The 27,795-nt window shown below is 50.3% G+C and overlaps 3 protein-coding genes across 3 annotated transcripts in view; 1 reads left to right on the top strand and 2 right to left on the bottom strand.

The window, feature by feature from the left end:
* Positions 1–27,795, top strand: part of LOC306813838 (Fc receptor-like protein 4) — a gene marked incomplete at its 3' end in the record, with an annotated part of 303,919 nt that overhangs the window by 81,152 nt on the left and 194,972 nt on the right. The gene's annotated exons all lie outside the window — the stretch shown is intronic.
* Positions 907–15,159, bottom strand: LOC306813836 (olfactory receptor 14I1-like; the record flags this gene model as incomplete). Its single annotated transcript, XM_079329497.1, has 2 exons — positions 907–1,787; positions 15,144–15,159. The coding sequence occupies 2 exons, from the start codon at positions 15,157–15,159 to the stop codon at positions 907–909; spliced, it is 897 nt and encodes a 298-aa protein (XP_079185623.1).
* LOC306813835 (olfactory receptor 14J1-like) lies at positions 22,374–23,306 on the bottom strand (the record flags this gene model as incomplete). The annotated part of the gene is made up of 1 exon (XM_079329496.1): positions 22,374–23,306. One exon carries the CDS (start codon positions 23,304–23,306, stop codon positions 22,374–22,376), a length of 933 nt encoding a protein of 310 aa, XP_079185622.1.

Below are 27,795 nucleotides of genomic sequence, written 5' to 3'. Positions count from 1 at the left end.
CAAAGGTGAAGCAAAGGAAATGCTCAAGGCAGTTTGGGGGTAGCTGCCAGGCATCGCTGGCTCTGAGCAAGAGTGTCTGCAGTGGGACAGGAAAGTCACAGCTCATGGGAACAAATTTTCTGCCTCACTTCAAAGGCCACAACAAACCTGAGTGGTGTCCCTCCCATCCCCAGCCCTTGCTGGTCCCAGGGGCTGATGGCATTTGTGCTCACTCAGCTCCATCTCCCCACAGCAGCACCATGGGTGTGCTGACGCCTGCTCTGTGCAATGCAAACAGGGGCTCCTGAGCCAGTGCTGCCATGTCTGTGCCCGCAAGGATGTGGCAGCCGTGTGAGCTGGGGGAGAGGCCAGGGCTGCAGGAGCCTGGAGCCCCCAGGCCCTGTCCTGAGGTGTCAGCGCTGCCCCAGCAGTGCCCATGGCCTGTCCCTGCTGCAGCCCTGGCACTGCCACCCCCAGGGCTGTGCCCAGCCCCGAGAGCACTCAGGCCCTGCAGCAACATGAGGGGCAGGAGGGAAGTGGGGCAGTGGCATGGGAGCAGCACTGGCAGCACCAAGTGCTGCTGCTGGGCACAACTGCTGTGCCAGCACTGATCTGCCCCAGCTCTGCACACAGACATTGCTGCTGCAGCTCTAGAGAAGGGAACAAATTGGGGAACTCTGGTGAAGACTTTGCTTGGAGAGAGAGATCCTTTAGTTTGTTTAAAGCCACCAAGAGCACAGCTCTTTCTTGACACAAACTGAGAACACAGGGAAGGTGGTGAGAAATAAAATAAGAAATGCCAAAAAGAATGGCTCTTCTTTCTGAAATGTATGAAGAAACTAAATCAAAAGAAAAAAGCCCAATAACTTAACAATGAAAAAGTATCAAACATGACTTTTATTACAATTGTTTTGCAGAAAATGTAGTTTAATGTTCCTGAAAGCAGCCAGTCATCAGTGTCCACACTGCAGATTTGAGTTCCTGGTTCCTCAAACTGTAAATGAGTGGGTTTAGGGCTGGAGGCACCACCGAGTACAGAACTGACAGTGACAGATCGAGGGATGGGGAGGAGATGGAGGGGGGCTTAAGGCGAGCAAACACTGCAGTGCTGATAAACAGGGAGAGCACAATCAGGGGAGGGAGGCAGGTGGAAAAGGCTTTGTGCCGTCCCTGCTCAGAGGGGATACGCAGCACAGCCCTGAAGATCTGCACATAGGAGAAAATAATGAACACAAAACAGCCAAATCCTAAACAGCCAGAAACAGCAAGAAGCCCAAGTTCCCCGAGATAGGATCTGGAGCAGGAGAGCTTGAGGATCTGTGGGATTTCACAGAAGAACTGGTCCAGAGCATTGCCATGGCACAGGGGCAGGGAAAATGTATTGACTGTGTGCAGCAGTGAATAGAGAAAGCCACTGGCCCAGGCAGCTGCTGCCATGTGGGCACAAGCTCTGTTGCCCAGGAGGGTCCCATAGTGCAGGGGTTTGCAGATGGACGCGTAGCGGTCGTAGCACATGATGGTCAGGAGGCAATACTCTGTTTCAATGAAAAACACAAAGAAAAATACCTGTGCCACGCATCCAGAGTAGATGTTCCTAGTGTCCCAGAGGGAATTGTTCATGGCTTTGGGCACATTGGTGCAGATGCAGCCCAGGTCAGTGAGGGCCAGGTTGAGCAGGAAGAAGAACATGGGGGTGTGCAGGTGGTGGCCACAGGCTATGGCGCTGATGATGAGGTTGTTGGCCAGGAGGACAGCCAGGGAGATGCCCAGTAAGAGGCAGAAGTACAGGAGCTGCAGCTGCCATATGTCTGCCAATGGCAGCAGGAGGAAATGGTTGATGGAGCTGCTGTTGGACATTTCATCACTCTGGGCATGGTGGACTGTTGAAAGAAGACATTAAAAAGCTGGAATAGTTTTCCTTGGGTCAATCCTGTGCAATTATATTAGGAATTCTCTTAAAACCACTTTTCTTCCTGTGTGGGAACTGAAATAAAAACTTTTATTTCAGTTCAGTTTTGTGCTTCTGAGTTACTTTCTCATCTTCTGCATTGCTCTCAACCTGAACTGTGGGGATCCCAGTGGGAAAATAGGGTTTCCAGTGCTGCAGGGCAGTCACACCCGTTGGTGCTACACAGCTGCCTAGTGCACATTACACGTCTCTCGTCTTCAGGTTGATCACAATTACAACGTGCTTGAAAAATAAAGTGGACTTTTTGAAGGCCCCAGATTCAAAGACAATCTCCCCAAACCTTTCTCTCTTTCCCCGTGCAGCTGGAGAGGGAGGGATACCAAAGGTTTGTCTGTCTTTGTGCTGCCTGGAGTTGTGGTTACTGGGAGCTGTTTCTTCCTATCCAAGCCTTGTCCCTACCAGTGCTCCCAGAGCCCAGCCCACCCCTGGGGGCTCATCTCTGCCCTGCACACCCCTCCCAACACAGGGTGCTGCCCAGGGGCATCTCCCAGCAGCAGGGCCTTAAGAGCAGCTCAGACAAACTGAGATGCTGAAAGCTATAGTCTTTCTGGTGCTGTCTGTAGGCAGAAGAGGGTGAGGAGGCACTTTGTGAGGAAGATCTGAGGCAGATCTGCTGATCCCCAGTGGGACAGTGCAGGAGTCTCAGTGACACAGACACACCTGACAGCCTCTATTCCTTTCCTTGAGAGAAAGCTGAGAGCAACCCTGGCCATGCAGCACCATCTGCACAGCAGGAGGAATCTGCCCTGATGGGGGTGGCTCTTTCCACTTCCAACTTCTCCCCACAGCCCATGGGGAGCTGCCAGGCAGGCTGAGAGCTGCCCCTGGCAGGTGGCACATGCCCTGGGCTGGCCAAGAGCCATGAGGGCTGCAGGAGCTGCTCTGCAGGACAGCCCTGGGCAGCCCTGGCTGCAGCCCCAGCTTTAGCTCCTGCAGCAGGAGCCATCCTGCCCTGTTTCTCTGATGGTGCCCAGGGCAGCCCTGCTCTCCAGCACATCCTCCTCCTCCTCCTGTGCTGCAGAGAAAATAGGAGAGTCCTCCTGACACATCCCCCAGGCTGTGGGCTGTGCTGGCTCCAGGAGATTCCTCCAGGAGCACAGGGGACATTGCCCTGCACCCACACACTCACCATGCCCAGGACTGTGAAGATGTTTCCCCAAGTGAAGTCTCAGCTCAATGTCTTCCCAGTCCTGATTGCCTTCAGCCTGTCTGTGCCTGGCTCCTGTCCCCTCAGTGCCTGCAGGCAGTGCCCTGAGCCCTGCTGGGCTGGGAGAGGAGCAGCTTCTCAGCAGAAATGTCTTTTTGAAGCTTTTCTTACTTTACCTTGGGAGCTGCCTCTCTGTCAGGAGCCCAGCTCAGCTCAGCAGCAGAGATACAGCACAAGGACTTTTAATGATGCTCTTGGGCAATTGGTGCTGTTTACATCAGACTCAGTCCTTGAGAAACCGCTCAAAGAAACTTCTCAATAACATGAAGTTAAATTCTAACTCCTAAGATTGAGCACTTTTTAACGGGTCCCACTGAAAATGTGTCCCAAGGTTGCAGTTAGAGTAGAACAATGGCACTGATGACAGATGGGGACGAACAAGGGAAAGGTGTCTCTGAGATTGAGCAAACCTGGATGTGTTTCAGGAATGCAAAGGGCCAAGGCTAAGTCCCAGCCCCTGTCAAGGCAGATCCTGTTCCTCCCTCATTGCTCAGGGCTCTTCCCGGGCCACTGGGTTCTGGGGATGTGCAATGCCCAGGCCAGGACCATGGGGCGGCCCCTGCCAGGCTGCTGAGCAGGGACAAGGAGGCAATGAGGCCCCAGCACAGCAAGGCTCACTTTTCCTCTGCTGGCCTCAGGCCCAGGGCCAGCAGTCATGGCCCAAATGCTGCAGCAGTTGGCTCTGGCAGGGCCTTTCAGCTGCTGCCCATCCCTGTGCCCTCTGCAGCCCAGGCTGTCCTACGGTGTCCATGCCCTGTGCCTCTGTCCCTGCAGGCTGTCGACATCCCCCAGCTGCTCCACCTCACTGACCCCCTCCTTTGCTGATAGCTCTGCATCCTGCCTGCCTCTGCCAGGACACCCAAAGCCTTGGGCTGCTCCAGACTACTTTTGGGGAATATGTTGCACCACAGCCCTTCTTGGAGACAGAAATTCCTTTCTCCTTGTGTTCAGTCTGGACTGCCTCAGCTGTTCATGGCATCAATGCTTTCTTTCTCTGTCTGTTTTCCACTATGTCAAAATGATCCACTATCTCTGAAATGGCCCTGCAATCCCTCCCAGGGCTCTCCTCTGCAGTCCCCAGTCTCCACTCCACTGAGCACAGAGCTTATTTGTCCCTATATAGTGGTCATTTACTTGAGGCCTCCAAACCCCACCTCTGGAGATCTCTGGGCCCTCTCCAAGGTGTTTTCAAATAAAGACATCCAGTTCATAGTGTAAGAAAATCACCAGAGGAACAAGGCACGCCAGACCTCTCTCTTCTGGCTACTTTTGTCTGGGAACAACCCTTGAAGAGTGTTATGGATTGTATTTTGACTAGCTCCTCTCCCTACCCCCCACCATGGAGCTACCGGCCCCTCCCCTGGGCTGTTTTATCTAGCCGGGTGTTTTTCGGCTTTTGGGGCTTTTTGCCGCTGCTTCTGCTGCTGCTTCTGCTGCTGCTGCTTGCCGCTGCTTCTGCTGCCCCCCTGCCCCCCTTCCCTCCGCTGCTTCAGCTGCTTTTTCCCCCCCCCCCCCCCGGCTGCCTAAACTGCCCCTCTCCCTTCCCCCCCCCCCATCCCTAAGGTTTGCACCGGCTCCAGAGGAAACGGATCTGAACTTCGGAGACCACCTCTGGAAGTCTGCCAAAGAAGCTCTGCTGCCCTTCCCGGCGAAGATCTGCCGAGTTCATCTCATCTGGGTCTGTGCTGGGAAGTGTTTCTTTTGTATTTTGTTAATAAAAAAGTTTTTTCCACTTTCCCCTGAAGAAAATTCTTTCCGAGCTTGGTGAAGGAAGGAATTGTAAGGGGGGAGGGGACCCTTTGGAGGTCTTTTTTCCTAAAATTTGTCCCAAACTTGGACAAATTAATTTTGGTGGCCTGTACGGGGAAACCAGAAAAGTGGAAAAAACTTTATTCTAATAATATTTTGTTTGCAACTGTTGGTATTGGTATGTCTATTGAATCCAGAATGTCTTTTGTTGTGGGAGCCTGCCTGTATGGGTGGTTATTAAGTTTCTTTGAAGTGTTAATACCGTTGTGGTCGTTGGGCTTGTTTACCTATCCAGAGATAGCTCCGGTGCTCTCTTTAATACGAAGTTTTTGTATTAAAGGGGTATTAACCAAAATACTCATCGGGCTAGGCTTGGTGATAATGGCATATAAGAGAGTTATAAGAATGTTAGAATCGGCTTCAGGAATATATAAATCATGGCTTGTGTTATTTCTTAGAGGAGAAGCAGGAAAAGAGGATTTTCTGCCTTTATTTCCTTTCCTCTCCTCTGAATTAGTTACATCTGTATTAGAAAATATTCAGACCTCCCTGAATATTAAGGACATTATCTTTTTGGCAGTTAATTTGTTAAGTCTTTGTTGCACCATTTGCAGTTTATACAAAATTAAGGCCGAGATTTCTAAAGGGGCTGGGAGGACTCCTGATTTGGAAGTCAAGCTGGGCAGGAGGAATCTTGAGTGGAATGGCAAATGGGAGAAAATGGGCCAGATTTTAAAGGAGTTTTCTGACCCCATAATTTGGGAATTCCCATCAGAACAGATTCAAAATCCGATTGAGGTTGCAAGGTACTTAAAGGGGAAGTGTCAGGATGGTTCTAAAGAGAAAAGGATTATTGCAGTGAGCTGGGCCCTGGCACATGCATATCGTACCCTGCTAGGCACGATAGAGCAGGAGACAGAGGAGAGGGAACAGGGAGATAAATTATCCCCTATCCCAGTGACTCAAGTTGCAGCCAACCCCCTAGGCCAAAACCCAGCAGCTAAACCGGAGAAAAAGCCCCAACCAATGGCTGTGGCTACTAGTACGAGAAGTGGGAAATGCACCAAGAAGACTGATAGCCTAGTGGAAGATGATTATGATGATGATGCTGGAGAGGGACCTTCAACACCTCCTGATGTAAAATCAGGAGTTAAAACAACTAATGTAAGAGCAGAGACTAATAATGAATCCCTTTCCCTGAAGGATCTTCGTGGTTTAAGAAAAGATTACACCCGGAGACCTGATGAATCTATTATTAGCTGGCTGGTTCGTCTCTGGGATGCAGCAGGTGAGGCCACGGTTTTGGATGGCTCTGAGGCGAGACATTTGGGGTCTCTGTCTCATGATACTGTTATCGACCAAGGTGTGATGAGGGGAGTTAACCCTCAAAGCCTTTGGGCACGGGTCCTGGATAGCGTGGCACAAAGATATCTCTGTGCAGATGACTTATATGTGCAGCAGACTCGATGGAAAACCATAGAGCAGGGGGTCCAACGCCTCAGGGAAATGGCAGTAGCAGAAATTATTTTTTCAGATGACGTAACAACTAGAAATCCAGACCTGGTACCATGTACACCGGTGATGTGGAGAAAACTTGTGCGGCTTGGGCCCCCTGAGTATGCGTCTGCTCTAGCGATAATGAAGAGAGATGAGGTGTATGAGACAGTACTCGATATGGCAAAGAAGCTTCGTGCATATGCAGATGCAGTACATGGCCCGACTCATGCTAGAATTGCAGCTGTGGAAACACGCTTGCGAGACTTAGAAGATAAAATAGAGAAAAATCATCGGAAACTCAGGGAGGAGATTAAGGAGGACCTCCTCCAAATTTCAGCTGTACAGATTAGAGACCCTGGTACCCAGCGCAGACGTTCACCCAGTTGGGAGACGAGGTACACTCCCCGAGCTGAATTGTGGTTTTTCTTGCGAGATTCTGGAGAGAACATGAGAAGATGGGATGGGAAGCCTACGGCTGCTCTGGCAAAACGAGTGCGAGATTTGAAGGAAGGAAAGATTGAAAGAGGAAGTTCCACCAAAAGGAAAGCCACTCCTGTTTCTCGCAGCCAAAGTGCTGAACGTGATACTGATAATGACATGTCTGATCCTCCTGAGGGAACTTCTAAGATGTATGCTCCAGAAAAGAGGGAGAAACAGGCTTAGAGGGGCCCTGCCACTAGCCAGGGTGAGGCAAGGGAGAACCGTGTTTGTTGGACCGTGTGGATTCTATGGCCTGGCACTTCAAAACCACGGAAATATAAAGCTTTAGTGGACACAGGTGCACAGTGTACGATACTTCCATCAAGACACGTGGGAGCAGAATCTGTTTCAATTGCTGGTGTGACAGGTGGATCGCAGGACTTCAACCTGGTGGCAGTGGAAGTAAGTTTAACTGGAAAGGATTGGAAGAAACATCTTATTGTGACTGGTCCAGAGGCCCCATGTATTTTGGGCATAGATTACCTTCGGAGAAGGTATTTTAAGGACCCAAAAGGACTAAGATGGGCATTTGGAATTGCAGCTGTGATGGCCGAGTGTATCTGACAATTGAACACCTTGCCTGGACTCTCTGAGAATCCAATTACAGTAGGACTTCTGCAGGGAGAAGAGCAACGAGTACCAATTGCCACTTCAATACTACACCGCCGGCAGTACAGAACAACGCGAGATGCTGTGATTCCTATTCATAAGATGATCCTAGAGCTGGAGAGCCAAGGGGTGGTTAGTAAAACCCACTCACCCTTTAACAGCCCCATTTGGCCTGTGCATAAATCTGACGAAGAATGGAGACTGACTGTGGACTATCGGGCATTGAATGAAATGACTGCACCGCTGAGCCCTGCTGTACCAGACATGCTGGAACTTCAGTACGAGCTGGAGTCCAAGGCAGCAAGGTGGTATGCCACCATTGACATAGCAAATGCATTTTTCTCCATTCCTTTGGCAGCAGAGTGCAGGCCTCAGTTTGCTTTCACCTGGAGGGGCGTGCAGTACACCTGGAACCGACTACCCCAGGGGTGGAAGCACAGTCCTACCTTCTGTCATGGACTGCTCCAGGCTGCACTGGAAAAGGGTGAAGCTCCGGAACATCTACAATATATTGATGATATCATCGTATGGGGAAACACAGCAGCGGAAGTGTTTGAGAAAGGAGAAAAAATTATTCAAATTCTCCTGGAAGCCGGCTTCGCCATCAAGAAGAGTAAAGTTAAAGGACCTGCTCGGGAGATTCAGTTCCTGGGAGTGAAGTGGCAAGATGGACGGCGTCAGATTCCTACTGATGTTATTAACAAGATTACAGCTATGTCCCCACCTACTAGCAAGAAGGAGACACAAGCTTTTCTAGGTGCCATCGGTTTTTGGAAAATGCACATTCCTGAGTACAGCCAGATTGTGAGCCCTCTTTACCTTATTACCCGCAAGAAGAACGATTTCCACTGGGGCCCTGAACAGCAGCAAGCCTTTGCTCAGATTAAACAGGAGATTGCCCATGCAGTAGCCCTTGGCCCAGTTAGGAGGGGACCAGATGTGAAGAACGTACTTTACTCAGCAGCTGGGAGCCATGGTTTCTCTTGGAGCCTGTGGCAGAAGGTGCCGGATGAGACCCGAGGCGGACCCCTGGGATTCTGGAGCAGAAGCTACAGAGGGTCCGAAGCCAATTACACTCCCACAGAGAAGGAAATCTTGGCTGCCTATGAAGGAGTTCAAGCTGCCTCAGAGGTGATTGGCACAGAAGCACAGCTTCTCCTGGCACCCTGACTGCCAGTGCTGGGGTGGATGTTTAAAGGAAAGGTTCCCTCTACTCACCATGCCACCGACGCCACATGGAGCAAGTAAATTGCCCTTATCAAGCAGCGTGCCCATATTGGTAACCCGAATCGCCCTGGAATTTTGGAGATAATTACAAACTGGCCAGAAGGTGAAGATTTTGGTTTCACTGATGAAGAGGAACAGAAGCAAGTGACCCGGGCTGAAGAAGCTCCACCGTACAACCAGCTGCCAGCAGATGAAACATGCTACGCCCTTTTCACCAACGGTTCCTGCCGCATTGTGGGGATGAACCGGAAGTGGAAAGCTGCCGTATGGAGCCCCACACGACAGGTTGCACAAGCTACCGAAGGAGAAGGTGGATCGAGTCAACTTGCAGAACTCAAAGCTGTTCAGCTGGCCTTGGACATTGCTGAGAGAGAGAAATGGCCAAAGCTCTACCTTTACACTGATTCGTGGATGGTAGCCAATGCTCTGTGGGGTTGGCTGGAAAGGTGGAAAAAGGCTGACTGGCAACGTAAAGGGAAACCAATTTGGGCTGCTGATGAGTGGAAAGATATTGCCACTCGGGTAGAGAAGCTCCCCGTGAAAGTCCGTCATGTGGATGCCCATGTTCCCAAGAGTCGGGCTAATGAAGAACACAGGCACAACGAGCAGGTAGATCAGGCTGCACAGATAGAGGTCTCAAAGATAGACTTAGATTGGGAATACAAGGGAGAACTGTTCCTGGCTCGATGGGCCCACGATGCTTCAGGCCATCAGGGCAGAGACACCACCTATAAGTGGGCACGAGACCAAGGGGTGGATCTAACCATGGACAGCATCTCTCAGGTTATTCATGACTGTGACACTTGCACAGCCATCAAGCAAGCCAAGCGGGTAAAACCCCTCTGGTATGGTGGACGGTGGTCCAAGTACAAGTATGGGGAGGCCTGGCAGATTGACTACATCACACTGCCTCAAACCCGCCAGGGAAAACGTTATGTGCTGACCATGGTGGAAGCCACCACTGGATGGTTGGAGACCTACCCTGTGTCCCATGCTACTGCCCGCAACACCATCCTGGGCCTGGAAAAGCAAGTCCTTTGGAGGCATGGTACCCCTGAGAGAATTGTGTCAGACAATGGGACTCATTTCAAAAATAAGCTTGTCAACACCTGGGCTAGGGAACATGGTATTGAGTGGGTGTACCATATCCCTTACCATGCACCAGCTGCAGGTAAAGTGGAGAGGTACAATGGATTGTTGAAGACCACCTTAAAGGCATTGGGTGGGGGATCTCTCAAAAACTGGGAGCAGCACCTGGCAAAAGACACTTGGTTAGTCAACACTCGAGGTTCCACCAACCGAGCAGGTCCCGCCCAGTCTGAAGGCCTTAATATAGTAGACGGAGACAAAGTCCCAGTGGCCCATGTCAGAGGGTTGCTAGGGAAGACAGTATGGATCCATCCTGCCTCGAGTACAGGCAAACCCATTCGTGGGATTGCCTTTGCTCAAGGACCAGAATGTACTTGGTGGATAATGCAGAAGGATGGAACAACCTGCTGTGTACCTCAGGGAGGTCTGATTATAGGATAAAATTGTACACAAATATTATTGTTGAGTGTCACCACCATTGTATGCCAGATTTTATGAATAGAAGGAAATGTGTAAGTGACAAAGGCCTGAGCAAGTGAGAAGGAGGAAATGTGTAAGTGTTGAAGGTTTTGAGAAAGTCAGAGAAAGTTTTCATATTGTGCTTAGTAAGTGTGTATCCCAATCGTGTGTCAATGATCACGATATGGGATAAGGGGTGGAATGTTATGGGTTATGTTTTGACTAGCTCCTCTCCCTACCCCCCATCATGGAGCTGCCAGCCCCTCCCCCGGGCTGTTTTATCTAGCCGGGTGTTTTTCGGCTTTTGGGGCTTTTCGCTGCTGCTCCTTGCTGCTCGCTGCTGCTCACTGCGGCTCGCTGCTGCTCACTGCTGCTCGCTGCTTTCGCTGCTACTTCTGCTGCCCCCCCTGCACCCCCCCCCCCCCCACCTCTGCTGCTTCAGCTGCTTTCCCCCCGGCTGTCTAAACTGTCCCTCTCCCTTTCCCCCCCACCCCCTCCTCCTCCCTAAGATTTGCACCGGCTCCAGAGGAAATGGATCTGAACTTCGGAGACCACCTCTGGAAGTCTGCCAAAGAAGCTCTGCTGCCCTTCCCGGCAAAGATCTGCCGAGTTCATCTCAATCTGGGTCTGTGCTGGGAAGTGTTTCTTTAGTATTTTGTTAATAAAAAGATTTTTCCACTTTCCCCTGAAGAAAATTCTTTCCGAGCTTGGTGAAGGAAGGAATTGTAAGGGGGGAGGGGGCCCTTTGGAGGTCTTTTTCCTAAAATTTGTCCTAAACTTGGCCAGGTCCTCACCCACTTTTGTGGGCTGCAGCGCATCCAGAGATGACAGATGTCACTGCCCAGCCAGAGACGCCAGGTGTCCCTGTCTGAGGTTTCTCCTTTGCCCTGAGATCTCCCCAGAGGGACACGAAGGTGGTTCAAACCCTGGTTTTCTCCCAAAGCCACCGAAGAAAGATTGCCAGAGACGGGTTTTTTCTCTTTCCAGGGATTGTTTATTATTTCTTATCTCTGGTACCTTTTGCCTAGCCAGCAGGATCTGCTCAGCCTGGCATCCATGGTGGAGTCTGCCTGGTGAAGGCAGGGCTTATCTTATATAGTTTGTCCTACATATTACATGTTTACAAAATTTCCCAATACAATACAATTTTATTAAATGGTCCAGCCCTGACCCTATCCAATCCAAGAGTTCCAACGTGTCACCCAACATGGATGACATGGAGAAGAAGGAGGAAAAGGTGTCTACCCCCCAAATTCTCCATCTTGGCCACGTGTCCCTTATCATAAACATTCAAAAAAATCTATTTATCCACGTTCTAACAATCTAATTTACACTTCACAAATTTTGGCAGCTTGTTTCCATTCTCTTTGTGCCAACAACTTCCCCCAGGGGTTAGAATTCAGCACCTGTGACACCAGGGCCTCACTCAGGAGTCTTTGAGACCCTTGCCAGGGGAGTTTTGAGACCCCCAAGGAGGCCAGGGATACGCTCTGGGCTCCCACATATGGCCTTCCCATTTGTCCTGGTTTGAAAAGACAGGTGTCTGCCAGTAAAGGCAGAAGTTTCTCTTTGAAATAGAGACTTTGGTTCCACTCCCCCCAAGTATTATAATTGTTTGAATCAAGGACTCTGAGGCAGAGATAAAGGGTGGGAATAACAGCTCTTTTACTAATATATCTAACCGTACAAGCAGAAAATAACAGCAGTTGTTAAAAATTCTAACAGAACAGAATAGATAATCGGTTTCAGTCTTTTTAGATGCAAGCACGCTGTCTCTGTGCTTAGTCCCAGTCATGCTGCTGGAAGAAAAACCTGGTGCCGCAAAAAGCAGGCGGGAGCGAAGGCGGGAGGGGGCGGCAGCAGCCACGCTGGTCTCAGGCGGGAACGGGCTGGAGCGGGCGGCTCCTCACTCACCGTCTGTGTCCAGGTGATCAGCTGTGTCCACAGAGGCAGGAGGCTAGAACGGCGCAGATGCAGGGCAGGTGATCACAGAGGGTCTGACTCTCCTGTGCTCGGCCGTGTGGGCTGAAGATAAGGCGTCCTCCTCCCCCCCTCACCGGAAACATGAGTCCCCCCCACTCCCAGAAGCCTGAGAGGCCTCTCCAGGAGCCACTGCTACTGACCCCTTTTGTCTGGAGTCATCAGAAATCCTGGGTGTAACCTGGCCAGCTCCATTGGCATGATAATGGGAAAAATTCTTTCAATTGACACAGTACTAGAAAAACACTCAACCCCCAAGACCATTCTTTTCAGATTTCCTCTTCCAGTTCTTCTCTAATCATTCCACATCAGTCAACGTCTTATTTGTGTTCATATCTAACACAGAATCACCCTTTCTAATGTCTTTGTTTGAAACTATTCCTGTAATGAAATCCCTTGTGCATGGTTATGCTCACGTTTCTGGCAGTAGCTCTGTTTCTGGCCACCTGCACCTCAAATTGCTTTTTCTCCTAAGTTCTTAAGAATAGAAAATTAGGTATATTATAAAAGAAATTATTTACTGAATGACCTTAATCTTAACAGACAAGAGACCTTAAATGGACTTCTTACTGCACAGGATAAATAAAAGAAATACAGATACATAAAAACAAAGTGCACAATGAAGATTCTTATATTACAGCTAGTGAAGAAATAGCAGAGATCAGGAAACAATGTCACTTGCCACCAAAATGATGATGGAGTACACATGGAGCCCTTTCACTCAACTTCCGGAAAAGGAACCACAAAAATGCATCCAGACTTGGGGGATAAGCCCTACCTGTTTGCAGAGACTATGCAGAAGACTTCTGCTTTGTGAGAGTTTTGTGCAACATTTATAGTTTGTAAAATGAATGTGTGTCACTCAGGAATTCAAGGCTTATCTCCCTTCAATCTGCTCTCAAGGCAAGATGTTCATGGTCAGCTGGGAATTCCATTTCCCTGGAACCAGAGAGAACTCAGGACAGGACGGATGTCCAGCCTGGGTTATCTCAGCAATTGCTGAGAGGGGGAAGATGCCCTGAGTTATGACCCAGCTGATGGACAGGACAGATGAGCTCTGCTGTGCTACAGTGGAAGTCCTGCTGCAGGAACCTCATGGAACCAAGGGTGCGTTGTGACATTGTGATGCCTCATGGAACCAAGGAGACCATGGTGACACCAATGAACCTCATGGAACCAATAGTACATTGTGACAGATCAAGGCCTCATGGAACCACAAAGAGCATTGTGACACCATGGGGCCCCATGGACCCAAATTTCCATTGTGACAGTTCAGAACCTCATGGAACAAAGGGGCCTTTGTGACACTGCAGGGCCTCAGGGAACCAAGGAGTGCAAAGGTCTTGAACATTGCTTGCAGATTTCTGCCTTGGGGATGAGGAATTTCCTTGTTGGCACCTTGTGCCTGTTTGCAGTAGCAAACCTTAAAAATTTTGGATTGCTTCAAAAAACATTGAAACCCTCTCTTTGTCTGAGTGTTGTCAGTTCTCAGAAAGTCAGTGTGGAAAGGAAAAAGTAAAGAACCTTTGAAAGCTGAAGCACCTAAAGGCATTGAGCCCCACTGAGTGTTGTTACTGAAACAGGCTCTCAAGAGACTAATTAAAGCAGATAACTGGAGGCCGTGATTGCACAAAGCTCTCAGAGACTCCCAGGCTAAAGCAAAACCCAAAGTCCTTTGAAAAACCTGCAGTCCCTGGGAGCTTGAAGGAGCCCCCAGGGCCATTCCTGACCAGGGCTCCCCAGGGACTGGTCCCTGCAGATCCCTGAGGCCACTGGGATGTGGGGTGATGCTGAGGGCAGGACAAGGGGTGACAGTGCCCAGCCTTGCTGGGGCTGTGCCAGGAGGCCCCAGTGGCTCAGGACAAGGTGTGTCCTCACAGCCCTTGGTGGCACAGATCCTGCTGTGCCCCAGGGCCCCAAGATTTGGCTTCTCTTTGTCCCCACCTGTCATCTCTGCCTCCAGTTTCCAGCTCTACCTGGAACCTGGGGACACTTTCTCAGTTGTGTCCCTCAGAGGGACCCACTAAAACTTTAAGAAATATTGTGAGTTTTATTCTGCATGAATTCTTGAGAGGTTTCCTAACAAATCATGGTTCTGCCTTGATTTCCCTCTGGTCTGGTGCAGTTCATCGGGAGGTTTTCCTATTCCAATTGTGGAGAAATATTTTAAAGAGCTTCTGAGAAATACACATTCTAATTTTAAAGGGTGTATTTTATTGTTGTTCTCTTTAAAGTAGAGGTGATTGCAGCATCTAGTGATTGATACTAACACTGGTTCCCTCCTCAGGATGTCTGGCCTGCTCAGAGAAGCTGTGCCTTGAGGTCTGACCCAGTGTGGACAACCTTGCTCCACATTCCCCAACCCCATCCTGTCTGTCCTCCCTCACTTGGGACCTGCTTTGCTTGGAAAACCAGCTTCAGTTAGACAGAGGGATGTCTCTCTTTTCTTATTTTTCGTGCAATCTAAAACTCTTAGTTTTCCCCATGGAAAACAGACACACTCCTTAGGTGTGTGCCAGCCCAAGGTTGCACCAAGGGGGTTCAGGCTGAGGATCAGTGCTTCGGGGTTGGTGTCTGGAGTTGGCGACATCTTTCCTTTCTGCCTCTAATTCCTGTCATGCTCCGCAGCCCCATAGAGCCCCATTGGAGCCAGGACTACAATTCCTGTCATGCCCCGCGCTCCACAGAACCCCGGAATACCCCCATATGTCCCATAAGTATCCCCAGACTCACAAGGATCCTTAAGTGCTCCTTCAGTTCCCATTTGGAAATCCCTAAAAGCCTCCCCAGATCCCCTGAATGCTCCCAACACCATAAATGCCCCTTACAGCAACTTCCACAAATTGATCTTCTCTCATTCTCCGTGAGCTCAGAGCAGCTCAAAACCCAATGACTCACCTAAAATTTCTGCCATGCCCCGCAACCTAAAGGGCCTGGTTCGAGCTCCCCAGGCTCCTCCAAAATGCTCCCGAACCACATATTTTCCACTTGGAGGACTTGAAGTTACGGCTCAGATGCAAAGGTGTCCACCAAGTGCCCTCCTGGACCCCCAAACAAAACATCTGAGCCACTTCCAGGACTACAGCTCCCAGCAGGCTTCACGGTTCTGTAGAGTGCTGGTTGAGCTGAGACTTCATCTCCCATCATGCCTTGTGCCCCACCAGCAGACATGGCAGCTGCGCCTCGGGCTCCCATGATGCTCCACAGCGTCATCAAACTGTGCTATACCTGTGCCTACAACTCCCATGATCCCCCGCACCCCAGAGAGCCCCATCAGAGCCCCAAGTGCCCACTCAGACCCCAAAGGGCCCCAGATTCCCCTCCCTGACCTCAAGGGCATCCCTGGACCCTCATGTGCCACTCTGAAGCCCAGACCTTCCCCCAGGATCCCTAAATTTTCTCTTAGATCCCCCTCAATGCCCTCAAGTATCCTCTGGTCTCTCAGACTCCTTCCAAATTCTTTCCCCAGACCCAAAACTGCCCAAAATGTGCCTCAGAAATGTCTCCCTGAACCCCGAAGTGCCCACCTTGACCCTGTCTGAGAAAAATAAGATAATAAACATTACAAAATAACTGCAGATATTATGAATTATCTTAGAGGGAGAAATTAGTAACAAATAGAGCTTATCTAATTAATTAAGGGAATTGCATAATTTACAATGAATGACCAATAATTTTTTTTTTATTGCTGAAAATGCATAGAGTTTTAATATGAAAAATAAAAATTAGGATTTAAAACTGTAGAATACTAATGTTATAAATAAGAATAATATAACTGTAATTTTAATATTTAACAACATTTTAATTGAAAGATAAATTTATAAGATATTTTGATATTACGCGTTGTCAGTCCCAGGTGAGAGATATCATGACATGGTGAGGCTGGGGGTGAGGAGCAGGTTGTCCAAACAGGGTCACCATGCAAGAGGCTCTTTCTTCCATGTGCCCAGATCTCCTAAGGAAACATTCAGCATCAAGATCACTTGAGAAATTCTGCTATCAGTTTCTCTCTGCACTGAAAAGTAGAAAAATATTCCCCCAAGGTAAATAAAGTCAAGAGATGCACTTTCAAATCTTCCACTTAAACAGAGCTCCAAATTGACTCCAAGCATCTGCACAAGCCCTGGAGACTTGATAACAATTGAAAAAAGAAAAAGAACTCCTGTTGGCTTGCTTTATTTTTATGACTCTCAGGGTGGATTTGGGGCTGAATCCAGGAGCCACAGGTACTGAGAGAAGATTGAAGAAGCTGCTCAAGGAGTCAGAAACAAAACTCCAAGTCCCTTGGAGCATCACTGGCCCCACTGAGGGCAGGGACTACCAAAGGCTCCCCAGGGACTGGTGAGAGCAGATCCTTGAGGGCAGGATTGCAGGACCCAAAGGCTGTGAGCAGGAACTGCAATGCTGAGCAAGGCCTGGGCTGTTTGGAGGCAGCAGAAAGGCCAAGGACTGAGCCCAGGCCTGGCCCAGCAGAGCCTGTCCCTCACGGGTGGCTCGGGGCTGTTCCTGGGGCACTGGGATGGGAGGGGCAGCAAGGACAAATGGCATCACCCTGCAAGCCCTGCCAGCCTGCTCAGGGACAGCTGAGGCAGCAGCAAAGTGCAGCCCCTGCAAGGGAAGTTCCTCCTGTGGGGCATCAGAGACACTGCCCAGCCCAGGGCACAAAGGCCTGGGTGCCTCTGGCCCTGCCAGCCCTTCCCAGCCCTTGGCCATCTCTCCTGCATCCTGTGCCCCTGTGCGTGCTGCTCCTCTGCCCTGGCCCGCTGCACACGCCCATCTTGCTGTCCCCCCAGCATTTCTCATCCCAGCATTGCTGTGCCCTCCGTGGGCTCCCTGCACCCAGCGCTGCCGGCTCCTGGCACACAGAGCCATGGCATGGCCCAGCCTCAGCTGGGACACCTCGTCCACCAATATTCTGTCCTGGCAGGGACTTTGCTGTATCCTCACCTGCAGGCTGAACCTTCCAGGCTGCACCTTGGGGAGGTTTTCTTCTCTTTCCACTTCCAAGGAAAGCTCTGTGTCCTGCTGTTCACAAACAGAGAAGGGCAGGTTGAAGATGTGGTGATCAGAGGCTATTAGGGGTCCAGTTATCATGAAATAATTAAGATTTTAAAAATCCTGCAAAAGAAGGCGGGCCATCAACAAAATTTCTAACACCGGAGTTACAGAGAGCAGACTTTGATCTATTCAGGATGCAGATTTGGGGTGTACAAATCAGGTACTGATTGTTTTTGAGGGAAACAGTCCTTAAAACAAAGGATTCCAAAAAGGATAGATAATATTAAAGAAATGAATTTAAAAGAAGCAGAAGAAGCCTGTACCAGTGTCCCAGAAGATAAGCCAGTGAGGAAAACAACTGGCCTGGCTGGACATGGAGCATTTTCAGGAACTCAGGAAAAAAGGAGGGTGCATTACCTTTAGACAAAGGGGCGACAAAGTCAAGAAGTGTTTAAGAATGCTGTCAGGTCATGAAGAAAGAAAAGGAGGTGAAAGCTCAGTTAGGACTTAAGCTGGCAGTTCTGTGTAGGATAACAAAAATTATTTTATCCATACATTAATGGCAACAGGAGGGAAAAGGAGAACCTTGATTCCTTACTGGAGGGGGGGGGAAGGGGCAGGGGGAGGGGCAATATGTTTACCAAAGATAAGGAAAAGACTGAGGTACTTAACTCCTTCTTGCCCTAAGTTTTCAAAATAATGCAAGTTGTCCTCAGGACAAGGGCTCTCCTGAACTGGTAGATGGGGACAGGGAGCAGAACAGACCCCTGTAATCCAGGGACAAATAACGAGGGGACCTGCTGAGCCTCTCAGATGCTCACAGGTGTCTCTGGTACCAGATGGGTTCCGTCATAGGGAATGAGGGAGCTGCTGGATGAGCTCCTCAAGCTGCTCTCCATCATTTACCATCAGTCCTGGCTCACCAGGGAGGTCCCAGAGGACTGGAGGTGCCAATGTGAGCCCATCCCCAAGAAGGGGTGGAAGAAGGATCTGGGGAACTCCAGACCTGTCAGCCTGACCTCGGTGCCCAGGAGGTGATGGAACAGATCACCTTGAGAGCCATCACAGGGCACCTACAGGATGGCTGAGGGATCAGAGCCAGCCAGGGTGGATTTCAGTATCTGCATTGATGATCTGATGAGGGCATTGAGTGCACCATCAGCATATTTGCAGATGACACCAAGCTGCGGGTGAGTGTTCTGGAGGTTAGGAAGCTCTGCAGAGGGACTTGGACAGGCTGGATCCAGGGATTAAGTCCATCAATTTGAGGTTTAACAAATGCTGGGTCCTGCACTTTGCCCACAACAAACCCTGCAGTGCTACAGGCTGGGGACAGAGTGGCTGTACAGTGGCCAGGCAGAAAGCGAGCTGGAGGTAGTGATGGACAGCAGGCTGGACATGAGCCAGCAGTGTGCCCAGGTGGCCAAGAAGGCCAATGATTCCTGGCTTGGATCAGGAATGGTGTGCCCAGCAGGACCAGGGCAGTGATTCTTCCATTGTGCTGGGCACTGGTTAAGCAACCCCTCGAGTACTGTGTCCAGTTCTGTGCGCCCCAATTCAGTAAGGACATGGAGGAGCTGGAGCATGTGCAGAGAAGGGCAACAAGGCTGGTGAGGGGTCTGGAACACAAGTCCTGTGAGAGTAGCTGGGAGCTGGGGTTGTTCATCCTGGAGAGAAGTAGACTCAGAGGTTACCTTATCACTCTTTACAACTTCCTGAACCGTGGTTTTAGTCAGGTGGAGGTTTTTCTCTTTCACCAGGCAACAACAGAATGAGAGGACACAGTCTTAAGCTTCGCCAAGGAAAATACAGGTTGGATATTAGGAAAAATGTTATTTACAGGAAATGCGGTGAAATTCTGGAATGATCTCTCCAGGGGCTGGTGGAGACACCATCCCTATATGTTTAAAAAAAAGACTAGGTATGGCAATTGGTGCCATATGGAGGTGTTAGGCAGGAGTTGGACTTGATCTTTAAGTTCTCTTCCAGCCTAGTGATTCTGTGATTCTGTGAATTCACAGAGTCTTTCAGCTGAAGTCTCTGTCCCTGTCCTTTCCCTGGGTCTGTGTTGCAGATGGAAGCTGCTGGTGCCATTCTCACCTTTAACCCCTGATTTGAATGGAGACAGATGTCCTTGGTGTGTTAATCAGGTGTTGCTCAATGTTTATGTGAAATTTTTATATCCTCATGGCACCAAGGAGACCATTGTGGCACTGTGGAAACTCTTGGAACCAAAAAGCCACTGAGACATTGGGTCAGGATGGTGCCAAGGAGATCATTGAGATATTGCAGATCCAAGGACACCGTGGTGGCTCCATGGAAACTCATGGAATCATGGGAACTGTGAATCAGCAGGGCCTCATGGAACCAAGGAGTGAATTGTGACTGCACCAAACCTCATGGAACCAAAGAGCCATTGTGGAACTTCAGAGCGTTGTGGACCAAGGGGACCACAGTGACACTGTGAGGCTCCATGGAACCAAGTGGCCATGGTGACACTGGAGCTTCATTGACCAATGGTGCATTGTGACACTGCAGGACAGTATGGAATCATGGAGACAACTGTGACACAGTGTCATGGCAGCAAGGGGCCATTGTGACACTGTGGGGTCTCATAGAGCCAAGGAACAGTTGTGGTACCATGGAAATTGTGGCAACTGTATCACCATGGACCGAGGAGACCATTGTTACACTACAGGACTCCATGGAGCTAAGGATTCCTGTAACAGTGTGGGATGAATAAAACCAAGGGACCATTGTGACACTGTGGGGCCTCATGGATCCAAGGAGAGCATTGTGACACTGAACCTAATGGAATTGTTGCAAATGATACAATTTTTAGGTTCAGGACAAGGTGTCTCCTCACAGCCCTTAGTGGCACAGACCCTGCTGTGCTCCAGGGCACCAAGACTTGGCTTCTCCTGGGCATTCCCAGCCCTGCCAGGGCCCTTGGCCATGTCCAACACAGCTTGTCCTGTGCTGTCCCACAGCTGCTGCTGTGTCCCTGCAGGCTGCACACTCCCATCTCACTGCCCCTGGCACTGCTCTGCCACTGCCAGCCCAGCCTTGACCTCTGCCACCCTCACCCCTGTGCCTTGGGACACACACCCATGCACTGAGCTCATCCTCCTCCTCCTGGGTGCTTCTCCTGCCACAGCCCTGCCCTGGGAGGGTTCATTCCTTACAAGAGCTCCTCTGTTTGTACTGGTGCATTTTATAGGTCTACTCTGCCTGTCTGTCAATTCTGTCTTCAAAGAGGTCTCCAAGGAATAGATTCATTGAATTGTGGAATAACAGAGGTGGGAAGAGCCCCCTGAGCCCCCTTGGCCTGGGTGTGGCTGGGATGGAGTTCCCTTTGCCCAGAGTAGCCCCTGTTCTGCTGTGCTTGGCTGTTGGAGCTGGAGTGGGTTTGGTCTCAGCCCAAGACTTTGGCTGTTCCTGAGCAGGGCTGGCCCCACATGAGTCATCTCTGCAACCCCTAAACCAATGTCCTGGGAGGGGGGCAAGTGTTCTTGGGGACACAGAATGGGACAGCTGGGCTGGACTGACCCAAGGGATCTTCCATTCCATGGGATGTCCTGATCAGCAGGGACAAAAGGGGGATAAGAGGGTCTCTGGATATTCTGTATTAATACACTTGTCTTCTAAAGCAACTATGACGTGGTGAATTCTTGTGCTGAATTCTTGTCTCTCCGTGGTTTTCCTTGCTTCTGCATTTGAGCCTTGCTTTGCAGTCCCCCTGACATTAATCTCTCTTTATAATGACCCACAACTGTTCACCTTATTTTCTCCTGTTTTCTGTGTAAGGAGGGACAGTGACAGAGACACTCTGTTGTCACTGGATGCCCAGAGGGGTTTAACCACAGCCACCTTGCCCAACTCTGCTCTTATGGGCACAGCCAGAAATGTCAGGGATCTATCAGGTGTCCTGCCCTGACCTGGGCTCATGCCCTGCTCACAGCCCCAGGGGCGTCCAGGGACAGGCGTCCTTCCCTGGCATACACACAGACAGTTCATTGCAGCACAGGCGGGGGCTCCCTGGGCTCTGCTGCCACTGCCAGAGTCTGGCAGGGACCTCAGCCCTGTGAATATCACCCTACTCTGCCCCTGGCCGAGGTGCCCCAGGGCCAGAGGGATGGACACAGGGAGCTCTGGGCACAGGAGCTCATCCCAGCCCTGCATTCATTCAGCGGTTCCCAGGGGATGTTAGATTCTGGAAACTCCAGAAACAGCTGAAGGTGTTTGTGCTCACTGGGTTTACGTCCCCTCACACACACACAGGATGTTCAGGACTGTGGAATGTCCCTGCACTGCAAACACAGACTCCTGACCCGGTCACTTGATGTCCCTCCACAGAAGGAAGAACAACCTCTGTGCCCTGTGGCGAGAGGGCACTGCTGGAAGCAGCTCTGGCTTTGCAAGGGCACTACTGCTGGGACAGCCCCACCCTGAACACTGCCACACTTTGGCTGTCACTGCTGTTCTCCTCTCTGGGGCGCTGTGTTGGGAACATCCTTGAGAGCGAACTGGGAAGGAGATTGAAGCTTTCAGGCCCTGCACTGGGGAGATGCCCTTGCATGATGGAAATGCTGTTGCAGAGCCCAGCTCTGTCCCAGCAGTGCCCATGGCCTGTCCCTGCCTGCAGTGTCTGCACAGTCACACAGCAGGACTAGGACTGAGCTAAAAGAGCCCTGAGGCCTTAAACCAACCCAAGGACTCTAAAGGGGAGTGTGGAACTGAAGGAAGGGGAGGTTATGGAGCAGAAGCCCTGGGGGTGCCTGGTAGTGATGAGCACTGGGGTTCCCTTTTCACCCCAGCTCTGCACAGAGGCACCAACCCTGCAGCTCCAGAGAAGCCAAGGAGGAAAGATGTCAGGCAAACACAGAAACACCAAGTTATTTATTTTGTGTAAGCACATATGTAGTATAACTCCAGGATTATATAGTTTATGGTTCACACTAGGAATGCAAATACTGAATTAAAAAATGTAATGATAAAGATTTTCTTGTGAAAAAATTCTAAAATGTGTCATACCTGTGCCAGAAAAAAAAAAAAAACAAACAAACAACACAGGACATAGAGTGGGCATTAATGAGTAATATTATAATAGTGATACAGGAGAATGAGAGTTTATTTTTTCTGAGAAGCATTCATGATGATTTTCCTCAAGCCATCCTTGAGCTCCTGGTTCCTCAAACTGTAAATGAGTGGGTTTAGAGCTGAAGGCACCACCGAGTACAGAACTGACAGTGACAGATCCAGGGATGGGGAGGAGATGGAGGGGGGCTTAAAGTGAGCAAACACTGCAGTGCTGATAAACAAGGAGAGCACAATCAGGTGAGGGAGGCAGGTGGAAAAGGCTTTGTGCCGTCCCTGCTCAGAGGGGATACGCAGTACAGCCCTGAAGATCTGCACATAGGAGAAAATAATGAACACAAAACAGCCAAATCCTAAACAGCCAGAAACAGCAAGAAGCCCAAGTTCCCTGAAGTGGGAGTGTGTGCAGGAGAGTTTGAGGATCTGTGGGATTTCACAGAAGAACTGGCCCAGGACATTGCCATGACATAAGGGCAGGGAAAATGTATTGGCCGTGTGCAGCAGAGCATGGAGAAAGCCACTGGCCCAGGCAGCTGCTGCCATGTGGGCACAAGCTCTGTTGCCCAGGAGGGTCCCATAGTGCAGGGGTTTGCAGATGGACACGTAGCGGTCGTAGCACATGATGGTCAGGAGATAGTATTCTGCTGAAATGAAAAACACAAAGAAAAATACCTGTGCCACACATCCAGAGTAGGAGATGTTCCTGGTGTCCCAGAGGGAATTGTGCATGGCTTTGGGCACAGTGGTGCAGATGCAGCCCAGGTCAGTGAGGGCCAGGTTGAGCAGGAAGAAGAACATGGGGGTGTGCAGGTGGTGGCCACAGGCTATGGCGCTGATGATGAGGCCGTTGCCCAGGAGGGCAGCCAGGGAGATGCCCAGGAATAGGCAGAAGTGCAGGAGCTGCAGCTGTCGTGTGTCTGCCAATGGCAGCAGGAGGAAGTGACTGATGGAGCTGCTGTTGGACATTTCTACCATATGGGCATGGTGGACCACTGGGAGAAGACATTGACAAGCTGTGGCAGATTTCCTTGAGGCAATCCTTTGCAATTATATTACGAATCCTCTCAAAACTACTTCTCTTTCTGTGGAGGAAATTAAATTTTTTTTTTTTTTTTTAATATCCATTTTGCATTGCTAAGTTACTGCCTCTTCTTCAGCATTGTTCAGCTCTCAGCCTGAACACTGGGGAGTCCAGAGGGAAAACAAGGCTCCTGTGCCCCACTGCAGTCAGACCTGCTTGTCCGACACAGCTGCCCCCTGCTCATTACACCCCCCCACTATTTCACAGTGATCAAAATTACAGTGTGCTGGAAAAACAAAGTGGATCCTTTGAAGGTTCCAGTTTCAAAGTCAATCTTCCTAAACCCTTCTCTCTTTCCCTGTGCAACTGGACTTAGAAGGATATCCAGGACTTTTCTGCCCATTTGATGCCTAGTGTTGTGCCTGTTAGGACCTGTTTCTCTGTATCCAAGGCCTGATATCCTTGTATCGCTGTACCCCTGCCAGAGCCCAGCCCACCCCTGGGGGCTCATCTCTGCCCTGCACACCCCTCCCAACACAGGGTGCTGCCCAGGGGCATCTCCCAGCAGCAGGGCCTTAAGAGCAGCTCAGACAAACTGAGATGCTGAAAGCTATAGTCCTTCTGGTGCTGTCTGTAGGCAGAAGAGGGTGAGGAGGCACTTTGTGAGGAAGATCTGAGGCAGATCTGCTGATCCCCAGTGGGACAGTGCAGGAGTCTCAGTGACACAGACACACCTGACAGCCTCTATTCCTTTCCTTGAGAGAAAGCTGAGAGCAACCCTGGCCATGCAGCACCATCTGCACAGCAGGAGGAATCTGCCCTGATGGGGGTGGCTCTTTCCACTTCCAACTTCTCCCCACAGCCCATGGGGAGCTGCCAGGCAGGCTGAGAGCTGCCCCTGGCAGGTGGCACATGCCCTGGGCTGGCCAAGAGCCATGAGGGCTGCAGGAGCTGCTCTGCAGGACAGCCCTGGGCAGCCCTGGCTGCAGCCCCAGCTTTAGCTCCTGCAGCCGTCCCTGGCAGCAGGAGCCGTCCTGCCCTGTTTCTCTGATGGTGCCCAGGGCAGCCCTGCTCTCCAGCACATCCTCCTCCTCCTCCTGTGCTGCAGAGAAAATGGGAGTGTCCTCCTGACACATCCCCCAGGCTGTGGGCTGTGCTGGCTCCAGAAGATTCCTCCAGGAGCACAGGGGACATTGCCCTGCACCCACACACTCACCATGCCCAGGACTGTGAAGATGTTTCCCCAAGTGAAGTCTCAGCTCAATGTCTTCCCAGTCCTGATTGCCCTCAGCCTGTCTGTGCCTGGCTCCTGTCCCCTCAGTGCCTGCAGGCAGTGCCCTGAGCCCTGCTGGGCTGGGAGAGGAGCAGCTTCTCAGCAGAAATCACTTTTTGAATCTTTTCCTTGTTGCCATTATCTCCCTCTGTGCCAGGAGACACAACACGAGTTTGATGAACCTCTCAGGAGTTTTTTCCTTTTTTAAATTAGATTCAGTCCCTGAGAGAATGTTTTTCAAAAATCCTCTCAAGAACTCCAAATTAAATTGAAATCTGAAAGTTTCTCGAACTTTTAATGGGTCTCACTGAGGGACAGGACTGAGAAAGTTCCCCAAGGTACCAGATAGAGTAGAACAATGGAGGCAGTGACGACAGGTAGGAACAAGGAAAGTAAAGGTGTCTCTGACACTGAGCAAACTTGGATGTGTTTCAGGAATGCAAAGGGCCAAGGCTGAGTCCCAGCCCCTGGCAAAGCAGATCCTGTTCCTCCCTCATTGCTCAGGGCTCTTCCCGGGCCACTGGGTTCTGGGGATGTGCAATGCCCAGGCCAGGACCATGGGGCGGCCCCTGCCAGGCTGCTGAGCAGGGACAAGGAGGCAATGAGGCCCCAGCACAGCAAGGCTCACTTTTCCTCTGCTGGCCTCAGGCCCAGGGCCAGCAGTCATGGCCCAAATGCTGCAGCAGTTGGCTCTGGCAGGGCCTTTCAGCTGCTGCCCATCCCTGTGCCCTCTGCAGCCCAGGCTGTCCTACGATGTCCATGCCCTGTGCCTCTGTCCCTGCAGGCTGTCGACATCCCCCAGCTGCTCCACCTCACTGACCCTCTCCTTTGCTGATAGCTCTGCATCCTGCCTGCCTCTGCCAGGACACCCAAAGCCTTGGGCTGCTCCAGACTACTTTTGGGGAATATGTTGCACCACAGCCCTTCTTGGAGACAGAAATTCCTTTCTCCTTGTGTTCAGTCTGGACTGCCTCAGCTGTTCATGGCATCAATGCTTTCTTTCTCTGTCTGTTTTCCACTATGTCAAAATGATCCACTATCTCTGAAATGGCCCTGCAATCCCTCCCAGGGCTCTCCTCTGCAGTCCCCAGTCTCCACTCCACTGAGCACAGAGCTTATTTGTCCCTATATAGTGGTCATTTACTTGAGGCCTCCAAACCCCACCTCTGGATATCTCTGGGCCCTCTCCAAGGTGTTTTCAAATAAAGACATCCAGTTCATAGTGTAAGAAAATCACCAGAGGAACAAGGCTTGCCAGACCTCTCTCTTCTGGCTACTTTTGTCTGGGAACAACCCTTGAAGAGATAGAATTTGGGCTCAGTGTTATAAGGCAGGAGAGAGCCAGCCATCAGGAAGACAAGGGAGGCAGTCTTGGTGGAAATGGCAGCTTTTGTCTGGGAGCAATCCCTGCATATTAGGAGTTCTGAAGGGGGAATCCCATTTTGGCCATGGATGCTTGAATGAGAAGAGAGGCTCTTTTCCATTTGAAGGAAAGCCCAGAGCCCCAGTATTTCAAGGAAGCATGACAAGAGCATGGCAATGGGCATGCCAGGGGCACTTGGACCATTCAGGCAAAGACAACCAGCCCTGTTACATGTTCTCTTGTTTCCATGGGGTTCAGCAGAATCGCAATAGTAGTGTCATATTGGATCCCTGGTTTCATGAGTCCCAGGTGTGTCACACTGGCCTCTTGTTTCCATGGGGCTCCACAGTGTCACAATGGTCCCTTTTATCCATGAGGCCTTGCAGTGTCTCAGGGGTCTCCTTGGTGTCACAGTATCACAATGGACTCTTTGGCTCCATGGGGACTTACAATGTCAGAAAGGTCTCCTTGGCTCCACAGGGTCCTGTAGAGGTCCTTGACTCAACAAAGCCCCCAGATGTCATCATGGTCTCCAGGATTCCATATGACCTGGCAATGTCACAATGGACCTTTGGTTCCATGGGGTCCGGCACTGTTACATGAATCCTTAGTTCCATTGGCCCTGCAGTGTTACAATGGACTCCTTGGTTCCATGGTGCCCCACAGAGACACAGTCACTTCTTGGCCCAACAAGACCCTATCGTGTCACAATGGTTCCTTGCTTCCATGAGACCTTGCAGTGTCACAATGGACTCCTTAGCTCCATAGGGCCACAAAATGTCGCAGTGGCCCCTTAGTTCAGTGAGGCCTGTGATGCCTTGAGATTTTTGCCTTTATGTTTTTCAAATCCTGTACTGCATTAGTGCATAATTCTGAACTTCATATAAAGCATTAGTTAACTATCTTCACACTTCGGTCACACAAAAAAATTCCTCTGAAACTCAAGGACATCCTACAGCCTCAGACTCTGAAAAGTATAAACAAAAGTGGGGGAATAAGGCTTCACTACTTGAAGCTGCAATGGAGGATTAAGTCCTGATATGTCAATTTACCAAACTTATAATTTCTTAAAAATGTCGTCACCACTATCAATCTCAGGTGTAGCCTTTGGTAGGCTTCTGACTGCCCAAGGCGTATCTATTGAAGGCCTTTAATAAATACCCACTTTATTCTCTTAACCTTGTCAAGCCTCTGTTCTAGGTTGACACTCTAAGGCATCACCTTTAGTGTCTCAATAGTCTCCATGATTCCATAAGGCCCTGCAGTGTCAAAACAGACCATTGATTCCAGGACACCCCACAGAGTCACAGCAGACCATTAGTTCCACTGAGCCCTACAGTGTCATTATGGTCCCCTTGGCTCTACAAAGCTCTGAAGTGACACAATGACCCTTTAATTTTACAAAGTCTCATACTATAAAAATGATCTCCTTGGTTCCATTATGCCCTGACTTGTCACAATGCACCTTTGGTTCCACAGTGCACCATAGTCTCACAAACGTCTCCTTGGTTCCACAATGTCAGAATGGCCCCTTTGTCCCATGGAGCCCCACACTGTCACTGTGGTCCTCTTGATTCCATGAGGCCCTGCCTCGTTACAATGGCCATAATGGCTACAATGGTCTCCAGTGAGATTCTCTACAACGACCTGAAAAGAGGTTATGGTCAGGTGGGGATTAGTCTCTTCTCCCAGGAAACCACTGACACAATCGGAGGACACAGTCTGAAGATGAGTTTAGGTTTGACATCAGGGAAAAAATTCTTCACTGAAAGAGTGATTGGGCACTGGTAAATTCTGC

This window comes from Erithacus rubecula (assembly GCF_903797595.1).
Source record: "Erithacus rubecula genome assembly, chromosome: 33".
Classification (NCBI taxonomy): Eukaryota; Metazoa; Chordata; class Aves; order Passeriformes; family Muscicapidae; genus Erithacus; species Erithacus rubecula.
The sequence above is the reverse complement of the archived record's forward strand: the minus strand, read 5'-3'. Positions and strand labels throughout refer to the sequence as shown.